At 42.0% G+C, this 11,186-nt stretch overlaps 1 protein-coding gene across 3 annotated transcripts in view; it reads right to left on the reverse strand.

Annotated features, from left to right (window-relative positions):
- The window catches only part of SLC44A5 (solute carrier family 44 member 5), a 399,642-nt gene extending 388,793 nt beyond the window's left edge, over positions 1 to 10,849 (reverse strand). Inside the window, exon 1 of one of the 3 annotated variants that reach the window (XM_003892081.5) lies at positions 5,688 to 10,124. Coding sequence is in view for 1 of the 3 variants with exons in the window: in XM_031669962.1 (XP_031525822.1) it covers positions 10,552 to 10,585 (34 nt within the window). In the remaining 2 variants the exon portion in view is untranslated. Of the gene's footprint in view, positions 1 to 5,687; positions 10,126 to 10,551 lie in introns of those variants that run through there. The other 2 variants (XM_031669962.1, XM_009211075.4) reach the window with 2 other exon arrangements.
- Positions 10,850 to 11,186: the final 337 nt, after the last annotated feature.

Below are 11,186 nucleotides of genomic sequence, written 5' to 3' on the forward strand. Positions count from 1 at the left end.
TGACAGAGCGAGACTCCGTCCCCCCCTCCCCCCCAAAAAAAATAAAATAAAATAAAAAGAATGGAGCTCTCATCCAAAATTCTAATGGCCCAAAAAACCTACAAAAAACGATGCCTGAGAGGCCACCCCTCCTTTCACATTAAAAAGCTATAGTGATTTGTAAAGCCAGAGCTTAACAAATCACCCTGTTCTTCATCCTTTCCTTCACTAAGTTGTCAGACAGATGCAGAATAGAAATCAGCAATGTGAAATTGTGGTTTCTCGACTGAATTAGGAATTTTTCACCATGATTTTAATGTTCCTCTGTCGTGGGCCCTAATGGGAAACTACCAAAAGTTATAAAACTCGGTTACACCATGGGAATCCACAGAAAGGGGTAAAGAGAAAGCAAAGGCAGAAAAGAAATGTCTTTATTTGGAACTCTCACAATTGATTAAAAAGGTGTGTCTCATCTAAACACAGAACAATGGGATAGGGAAAGCTGCTGCTTCTGGATCCCTTTTTCAGCAACCGCTTCCTAGTTTCTCTCTGAATGGAAAGATGATGGGGCTAGCCCATAGTTTCCCAGCCTTGGCAACATTGACAATTTGCACTAGGTAATCTTTTGTTGTGAGGGGGTATGTTACAGAATGTTAGCAGCATCCCTGGTCTCTACCCACTGGATGTCACTAGCACCACTCCAGTCATGACAATCAAAATATCTCCAGACATTGTAAAATTGCAATGGTTGAGAAGCATTAGGCTAATCCCTGCACAAAATATTTCTAAATTTTTCTTTCGTTCTTTAAGATCCTTTCAGGTGAGGGAATGGACTGCCACAGTCAGCAACAAGATGACTGGCAAACTCTTGTCTCCTGGAAACTTTTTCCTACTATGGCATATTTTATTATTTTGTCAGCAAGTCCACTTCTATACCTCTCTTAATACTCCATTTAATATTTCTTAAAGATAATATATATAAAGACATAAAAGATGATAAAAGAGAAACATCTTTAGAACTAGGCAGCATAAGACCATTCTACATTAATTTATCTTACCTCCACAGGAAACTGTCATAAAAAGCACCCAAAATTGAAAATAGTAAAAGAGAGGTTAAAACCCACCTCAAAACACAGATAGTAACAAACAACAAGGAATAAAACCCACTATTATTCTTCCATCTTAAAAAAGCAAATCTTTTTTCAACTCCACAACTCCCATCCCCAGCCACGTCATCATTTCTTTGCTCCCTTTACAGCAAAACCCTTTAAAACAGTTGACTGTGCTGTCTTTAATTTTCCTCCTCTCCATTCTCTCTTAACCTACTTCATTCAAAGCATCATTGCCACCACTTCACCTGGACTGTCTTTATCAAGGTCCTCAATGACTTTCATATTAATAAATAGAAAAGCCATTTCTCAACCCTGATCTTACTTGACCTATGGGCAGCATTTGACACTGTTGATTATTATTCGCCTCCTTGATACACTTTCTTCCTTGATTCCAGGACCCCACACCCACTTCTTAGACACCAGTTGCTCTTTCTCAATCTCCTTTACTGACTCCTCCCCTTATCACTTATCTCTTAATAATGGAGTAGCCCTGGGCTCAGATCATTTCTCTCAATCTATACTCAATTCCCAGTGAGTCATCCAGTCTATAATCTTAAATACCACCGATGTTCTGATGACTTCCAAATTCATATGATCAGCCCAAGTCTCTCTCCAAGACTCCAGACTCACATATCCAACTTCCTACTTGTCATCTTCACTTGTATATCAAATAAATATTTCAAACCCAAATGTGTCCAAAATTAAACTTCTGATCCTTCCCCATAAACTTGCCCCTTCTACAATCTTCCAATATCAGTTGATGCCAATTCCACCTTCTCTTAGTTGTTTAGGTCAAAAACTGTGCATTAATCCATCACTCCTTTCTTTCTCTCATGTGAAGCATCCTGTTAGTTTTGAAATATATATAAGTTCTACCAGAAAAACATATTCAGTATCCTTCCATTTCTCCTGTTCTCCACTGCTTCTACCCTGATAGATGCCACTATCATCTCTCAACTGAATTTGTTTTATAAGCATCTTTTTATTTTAAAATATTAATTGACAAATAAAGACTATGTGTTCAAAGTGCACAACATGATGATTTGGTATATGTACACATTGTGTAATAAATAATCATTACAACCAAATTAAATAACACATCTGACATAGTTTGTGCTGTGTCCCCACCCAAATCTCATTTTGAGTTGTAACTCCCATAATTCCCACATGTCATGGGAGGGACCCAGTGGGAGGTAATTGAATCAGGAGGGTGGGTCTTTCCTATGCTGTTCTCATGATAGTGAATAAGTTTCACAAGATCTGATGGTTTTATAAGGGGGAGTTCCCCTGCACATGCTCTCTTGCATGCTGCCATATAAGATGTGACTTTGTTCCTCATTCACCTTCTGCCATGATTGGAAGGCCTCCCAAGCCATGTGGAACTGTCAGTCAATTAAACCTCTTTCCTTTATAAGTTACCCAATCTTGGGTATGTCTTTATTAGCAGCATGAAAACTAATACAATATCCATCACTGTCTATGCTGTATATTAAGTCCCCAGAACTTGTCTTACAACTGTAAGTTTGTACCATTTGAATAGTATCTCTTCACTTCTTCCACTCCCCCAGCCTTTGGTAACCACCATTGTACTCACTGCTTCTACGAGTTTAACATTTTTAGATTCCACATATAAGTGAGATCGTACAGTATTTTTCTTTTTGTGCCTGGTTGATTTCACTTAGTATAAAATCCTCCAGGTTTACCCATGTTGTTGTAAGTCAATAGCAAAAAAAAAAAAAAAAATCACCAAACAACCCAATTTAAAAATAGGCAAAGGAACTGAAAAGATATTTTTCCAAAGAAAAAGATATGGAATCAACCTAAGTGTCTATCCATCTATACACAGATGAATGGATAAACGAAATGTGAGGGATGTGTGTGTGTACACAATGGAATATTATTCAGCCACCAAAAGAAGAAAATTTTTACTGAATTATTGCAAAAGTTTCCCTACTTGTCTTCCAGCTTCTCATTACCCCTACATATTGGCTCGATATTTTCAACACAGTCGCCATAGCAATTCTTTTAAAATGTAAGTCAGATCATATTTTTCCTCTGTTCAAAATCTGAACTGGTGCCACATTTCCCCAGAGTAAAAACCAAAGTCCTTAAAATTTTCTAAAAAGCTTAATATAATTTGGTCTTCCCTCATCTTTCTGACTTCCTTTTCTATTTCTATCCTCCTTGCTAATTCCACTTGGTCTTCTTTCTGCTAGTCAAACATACCAGGTATATTTTCACTGTAGGGTCTTTGCCCTGACTCTTCCTTCTTTCTGGAAGTCTCCTTCCCTTCCACTGTTTCACCTCCTTCAATATTACCTCTTTAATTGGTCCTACCCTATCAGTACTTGCAGTTGGCCCACCATCATCCCATGATTAGCAATCCAAATCCCCCTTACTATGCTTATTTGTTTTTTCTTTCTGTCATGGCACTTTTCAATTTTTAATATCAACAATGTATTTATGATTATTATTCATTGTTTGTCTTCCCTATCTACAGTGTAAACCTCATGAAGAATTCATTTTGCTCCCTGATTTATCCCAAGCATGCTTAGAATAGTGCCCAGTACATAGTAAGTGATTGATTAACACTTATTGAATGAATAGAGAACTACATGAATGAATAAAATAGATTAATATCCTACTCTCAAGTAGAAGAGATGGCAACCTGCCTTTTTAAAATCCTCTTTCTCAGTCTCCTATTTATACATCAAAGGACCAGCTGGGCTGGGAGGAGGAAGGGATTCTTTGGTAAGGAGGAATAGATAAATACAGTTGGAAAGATTTTTATTTGAATATTTTAGGGTTTCATTTCTTTGGGTTTTTTCTTTTTTAATTGACAAGTAAAAACTTATATATTTATGGTGTACAACTTGATGTTTTGATATTTACACACATTGTGGAATGGCTAAATCAAGCTATTTAACGTATTCATTATCTCACACTCTTATTTTTGATGGTGAGAATAAAAGATTATAGATTTTAAGAAACTGTCTGTCTTCTTAGTTTGGAGGACTGTGAAATCTTGTGCTGTTGGGAGATTTTAGGGCTTTTGTATTCTCTTTATCACTCTGATTTTTGGTTTGGTAGTGCTTCAATTTAGAAAGTACCTTCTAAACTAAGAGAACTAGAGGAGCCATGAATGAGTACTCAAAAAAGCAGAGGAGAAAGCAAGCTGCTACAAGAAACTCAAGGGAAACAACAAAAGAGAACTTCAGGGCTTCAGCCCAATTCACTAAATTAGGAAAGAGGGCTAAGATTCAAGATCAGTGTTGAAACTGCTAAAAAGATTACATTTCAGGATAGAGGTGCAAAAATCATGAACCACAGGTATATTCATTATCTAATGTTATATAACATATTACCCCCAAATTTTAGTGGTTTCAGACAAAAGTAAGCATTTATTATCCCTTATGGTTTCTGTGATTCAGGAATCCAGAAGCAGCTTGATTGGATAGCTCTGGACCAGGGCCAATCATAAAATTCAGTCAGAGGTTGGCTGACGCTAAAGTCATCTGAAGGCTTGACTTGGTTGCAGGGTCTGTTCCCAAGATATATCACTCACATAACTAGCAGGTTGTTGTTGTTAGCAGGAGGCCTCAGTTCTTCCCACAAAGAGCTAAGATTCAAGAATTCTATGCAAGTCAAGAAATACACACACACACACACACACACACACACATACACACACACAGTGAATTCTGAATATAAATTAGGAACTGAGCTCTTCTCTCTCCACATATATATACATATACATACATAGATATCCTGGAGAATTATTTAGAGAGAGTAATATTTCTACATCAGCTCCCTAGGCCAAGTAAGGTGACCCAATGGACTTCACTTTTCTAAAAAGTCCAGTTATACTTATGTATCTTCTCTTACTATTCATCAAAACACCGACAATATTTTGGGCTGAAATGTTGATAACATCTCTATGAATCTCTGCTTCAAAAAACAATCCAAGGAATTCTTGAGTATTTTTACAACATGGCATCTGGTTTCCCCAAAATGAGCAACATAAGAAAGCAAAGGACATAAAAGAACAAGGCAGAAGCCATAGTGTATGTCTTTATGATGTAGTTTTCTGCTATACAGTACTGATCACATGATCAGCTGTGACTCATTTTGGGAGAGGAGTGTGAACAGGTGTGAATACCTGTAGGTAAGGATTCCTAGAGATGTTATCAACATCTCAGCCCAAAATATTGTCGGTATTTTGGTGAACAGTAAGAGAAGATACATAAGTATAACTGGACATTTTAGAAAAGTGAAGTGCACTGGGGCACCTCAGTTGGCCTAGGGAACTGATGTAGAAATACTACTCTCTTTAAATAATTCCCCACGATGTCTATGAGTATATATGTATACGTACGTGTATATATATACACACACATGCACATGTATAGAGAGGAAGAGCTCAGTTCCTAATTTATATTCAGACTTCACTATATATATACATATATATGTATATATATACACACACACACGTGTGTGTGTATTTCTTGAGTTGCATAGAATATGTATTTATGAATAATAAACTTGAACCAATTTTCCTATACACATAGACTTCTTGCATTTAGCAGTGTCACTCACCTCTTACTCTATCATTTCTTCAATAGCTCCATCAACACTGAACCTTCTAACTCTAACATGCTATGATTCACTACTGTGAAAAAAAAAAGCTGATGTCATAAACACATTGTGTTGCAGTATCACTAAGGGCCATACCCCATTCTTAGGTAACCCCTGAGATCCTACCAGCCTTGCTAGCCTCAAAGGAGTTGCTTGGAGTATAAAGAGGGAAAGGAGACTGAACAAAGTCCTGGAGCTACAGAAATTCTTAGTATATTTTTTCATTATTAATCCTTGGCAAAGAAATAGAAAGTTTGGAGGTGGAAGTAGGCCATGGTTATCTTTAAAATAATCTATTATTATTTGTATCTTTCCTGAATATCATAGCACCTTCTTGTCACAAATGCTTAGGGTAAAGAAAGTCACCCGACATACCCATATCCCTCTTACCAACATCTCTACAGTAAAATGGGACCCAAGAGCATCATTTCCTTAACTAGCTATCAAGCAACTACCTCCGACAAACAGCAGTTACCGTCAATATGTTCACACTATTTTCATTTGTGAGGTCTGTAATCCATCAGAAAAACCTAATAATGATTAAGTGAAATCGAAGAGACTTTGTAAACATCCGTATGCTTTTATTGTTACAAATGCTTCATTATTAAAAGATCAGTCAAAAGCATAAAGGTACCCTGGTTTAAACTTTTTCTGTGTTTGAATGAGAATGTTTCTCTTGGAACACTCTCATATCAGGCTTCCTCTTGGCAAAATCATGAACTGGCTGATGTTGTTTTAGAGGCTTTCTCATGTCCCCTTCCAAACGTCACTTTTCGCCTTCCATGGACCCCTTTCTGTTACCTAGGAGCCTCTCATGCTGCCTTCCACATTCCGCCTACTGTACAGTCATGTTCTGGACCCCTCAGAATCCCCCTCTACCATTACAGTATGTTTTTCCTAAGACACTTGCATTGAAAGGCTTGCCAGGGAAGCGACTAATCTTATCATCTTGTGCTAAATGTTAAATTAATCCTCATTCTCTCTAGAATTGTTTTCTAAGCAGGGATTCCTAGAGATGCTATCAACATCTCAGATTGAAATTGCATAAGTATTCTGGTGAATAGCAAGAAAAAAATAACCTAAGTATAACTGGACCTTTTAGAAAAGTGAAGTCTATTGGTTCGCCTTAGTTGGCCTAGGGAGTTGATGTAGGAACATTCCTCTCCCTGAAATAATTTTCCAGGATAGGAACGTATCTCCAAATAGCAAGTGAATATCCAATGGCTTCCCATTGCACTTAAACTCTATATTCATTTTTATTACCAAAAAGTCCTGGCTTCTCCTTATCCGTCTCTTCCTTACACACTACACCTCTTCCTTTTGTCTGTGAACGTGCCAAGCTACCACCTCATTTCTACCTTAAGGCCTGAAGAGTTATGTTCCAGTTCCTGGCATGCAACTTACTTTTCATCACTTGTTTCCTGACACAAATGTCACCTTTCCAGGCAATCTAAAGTAACCTCAAAATCACTTGCTCGCACATCACTTTATTTCTCCTGGTATTAATCACTATGTGAAATTTTCTGGTTCATGTATTTGTCACCTGCCTCTTCCAGGCCTCCTCCTACTTCATTGTCTATCATGTTCATCACTGTATCCCTAGTGTTTTGCACTATGTACCAGAATCTGGTACATATTCAGTGCTCAATAAATATATGCTAAATGAACAAATGAATAGATTAACCCAAACATAAGCTTTACACTTAAGTAATCGAGTAAGAAGTCTTTGTTGTATTAACATCGGAAAAGGCAGGGGCGGGGGTGGTAATATCATTATAACCAGTGTAACCAGCTTGCATTTATAAGACTTTTATTGATTATGAACTACAGCATTTTTTCATTAAAAACATTATCAATATTGGATTGTAAAATATTCCATTCGCCTTTCTGAAAAACTGTCCTTTTGATGAGATGTCACAAATGAATGCTAATGTCCCTTGAGAAATCCTGCCAACAGATTTTATTCTTCTATTAATGTTAAGAAACTGTATTTCTCTTTGGCCAATTTCTAGGCTTATGGATATGTAGTCTCTCTTGCTAGGACTTCAGAAGCCAATGAGCAACTTGCCTGTCACAAGATCCGACGAATGATCTCTCCCTGCATGCAGTGTAGCTAAGCAGAGAAGCAGCTCTTGTCAGAGAATAACTAACACAGCATGGAATATTGCTAAACCTACAGTGTTTTATCCAGCAAAGTTCACCCCAGTAGCCTGCCCCTGCCAATAAAGCCTAGATATTTTTTCTATCAGGCAGTCCCAGTTTAGTTGGTTGTAGCTTAGAAGCAGACATCTGAGAGCAGTTCAGCAAGCCTGCAGTCAGATGCTTTTGTAGAGTTCTCCTCTTAAAAGGCAAAATTGAGGCAAGTCAATAGATTACAACATTCTGGGTTTGCTTCTGTCATCTATCAAACATCACAATTCATCCTGCCTCGCTAAAGTGAAACTCCAAGGATTTGTTTTTAAAGGTGTCCTTCTTTCTGTGAAATACTAAATGAACTTGTTTTAAAAAACAAAAACAACTCAACACAAGTTGATAGGAGCTAAATAACATAACTTTTCCTTTAAGAAAAACATGTAGCATGAGAAAACCTTATTTTCAAAGTACTACATAAAATTCATTGAGACCACATGTCCTAGGAAAGCTTGATTATTAATCGTTCCAGAGAAACTGTTAACGCTTCACATCAACTGCTATTCTTCAATTATTTCACTATCAAATTAAACTTATTCAAGAAAATACAAACAATTCCATACTGGCCTACAAAACAAAAACTTGTCGGTATTTTGAGGGGAGGGGGGAATAAAGGGGAGGTGTCTTTTTCATCAAATCTCTTATGTGAGCTCATTTCATTAATCTCCTCCGTATCTTTCAGCGCTTCTGCGAAGATTATTAATTTCAAGGGTGAGATTTTCTCTGGCTACCACGTACTGTAAAACTGTAAAATTTTTTCCACTCTTCATGGACCATTTACAATCTGCAAGGTTTGGGGTGGGAATGAAATGTATTTCTGCCAATGGATAGCCACATCAGCAGTGCTGAAAACCAATCCTTCTGTTTCACTTATCGTGCCATATGGCTCCATAAAAAAGGAGCGAACCAAAAGTGTAGCTCATACGCCTTGTCAATCTGGGTTTAGACTAATTATTTGATATCATGATAAAGAGAGGAAACTGTTTGTAGGTGAATATATTCTCTCTTCTTTCTTTACTCGTGTATCTCTATACCCATGCGCTAATTTACTGGGGGGTGGGGAGGGAATCAGAGGTTTAAAGCCCCTCTAATTTTACGGGAGCTACATTTGAAAAAAAGGCATTGCAATAAAATTATCATACATAGTTTATAATTTCAACAACAAAAAATCCCAGGTGTTTTCATAGTAACGTCTTCTTAAGAATTCAAGATCATGATTTTAAACGCTTTCCAATAAGTGCTTTGAGTACTCCAGAGCAATTAAAAAGCAAGCTGACGCGCCAAGATAAAGTTGTGTCCCCCTAGTGACCTCTAGAGCGGAGCTAAGCTCCCACAAGCCAGACTTGGGAGGAAAAGCAAAAAGCATGCCAAAGCCTAGAGCGCTGCTGTAGTCCAACCCAATGTATTCAGTAATACCCTTCACCTCTCAGCTCTCATCTGAGTTCCTGTCCTTTTTTATATAATCCCAAAGGCTCAGTAAGTCGCTGCCTCTCATGTCATTGGGCCCATTGTGTTGAAATCCAACTTCGAACGACGCCCCCTCCTCGCCACCATCCTCAGGTCCAGTTCCCCCGCGCACAGCCTTCCTCACCGTGCACGAAGCCCACTTCTACCTCTCCGCAGTGCTGCAGACAACCTCTCGGACTCTGCGAGTCCCCGAGCTAGAGCCTGGGAGCCGGCAAGCGGCTACCTTTGCGAGTCCGCGCTGCGGGCGCGGGCTGCTCGCACCTGCTCCCCGCGCGCGGGTTCTGAGAGTCCAGCGGACCCCTGGGCAGGACGCCGCCCAGGAGGCTCCCTCCCGAGTCGCGCCCTGGACCACGCCGCAATGCCTCAAGTCACCCCAGCAACAAGCTCTTCCTTGTCCTCCCCGCCATCGCTTCTCCCCGCGAACTTTCCAACTTTGGAAACCCGGGTTCCAAAGGAGCAACAGGGAGACGGCTTAGCCGGAGCCACTGCCCGACTCGACAGGTTGGGGAGCAGGAAGTAGCCTGCAGGGACTTGGCCGGTAGCAAGTCCCCTTGACCGTGGGGAAAAGGAGAGGCAGCCAGATCCAACCTCCTCCTGAGGATGGAGGTTGGGGAAATGGATGCAGAACTTGTCACCCTAGGGACGAAGGGGCGGAGGCAGGGGGGGATTGGAAGAAGAGAATAGAAGAGACCATGAAAAACTCTCTCTCTCTCTCTCTCTCTCTCACACACACACACACACACACACACACACACACACACACTCACACGAGAGAGAGAGAGAGAGAGAGAGAGAGAGAGAGAGAGAATATTGATTCCAGAAAGGACGAGACATTAGGAGCCGAGTCGCTTCTCTCCCCACTGCCCAGAGGCGAGGAGGTGCAACAGATAGATACCCAAGCTCGCGGAGTAGCAAAGGGGTGGGGTGAGAGAGGAGTCTCCAGGTTTCCCCAGGAAGCAAAAGGGGCACAAACTCCTGTCAGAGTGTCCCTGGAGGCCAGGGGAGGTGCAGCAGCGCCGCGGCTCCCCTCACCCCCCGCGGACACAGCAAACTCTTCCCTGGCAGGAGGCTTCCACTTGGTCGCGCCTGGATGTAAACAGGCCGGCCTGAGGGGCAGGCGGCGGGTGAGAGAGGGGAGGCGGCTAGGGGAGGAGGGAGCGGGACTCACCCTTGATGCTGGGGGGCTTTCTCTTCTTGGCCATCTTCTGCCCCCTTCCCTCCCCCGGACCCCCCACGCGCTTCCTCCGGCTGCCGCGCAGCTCCCAGGCGAGCCCTCGCCACCGCTCTCAGCTCAGCGAGCTCTTTGTTGCTGTGATGGCATCTGCGAGGCAGCAGCGCGGCCGGGCTGCGCGCTCGGCTCGGCTCGGCTGGGGCGGGCGCCGCCGCCCCTCTGCTCTCGGCCGCGCCGCTGGCCCCTAGCTCGCGCTGCTGTGGACGCGGTGGCTGCGGCAGCGGCGTCTGCTGTGCTGCTTCTGCTGCTGGAGGGGGCAGCGCTGGGTCCCCGGAGCGCCCGCCCAGCGCTGACCTCCCCCTTCCCCACACCCTCCCTCCCCCACGCCCCCACCCCCGGGGTCCCGTCTGAGCCGCCAGCCCCCATCCAACCGGAGACGGCGCCGTCATCCAGCAGCCGCTACTGGGAAAGACGACGGTGGCGGCGGCAGGGAGCTGCTTGGGGGGCGCGGAGAGACCGCGGCCATCTGGGGCCAGGGAGGAGAAAGCCAGGCAGAGTCTGATGGAGTCTGCGTCCCGCCTGCCTTCCTCTGGGCCTTCCAAACCCCCTCTCAAAAGGCCAGGACGCGCTGG

The sequence above is a fragment of the Papio anubis genome, chromosome 1 (genome assembly GCF_008728515.1).
Source record: "Papio anubis isolate 15944 chromosome 1, Panubis1.0, whole genome shotgun sequence".
NCBI classification, from domain to species: domain Eukaryota; kingdom Metazoa; phylum Chordata; class Mammalia; order Primates; family Cercopithecidae; genus Papio; species Papio anubis.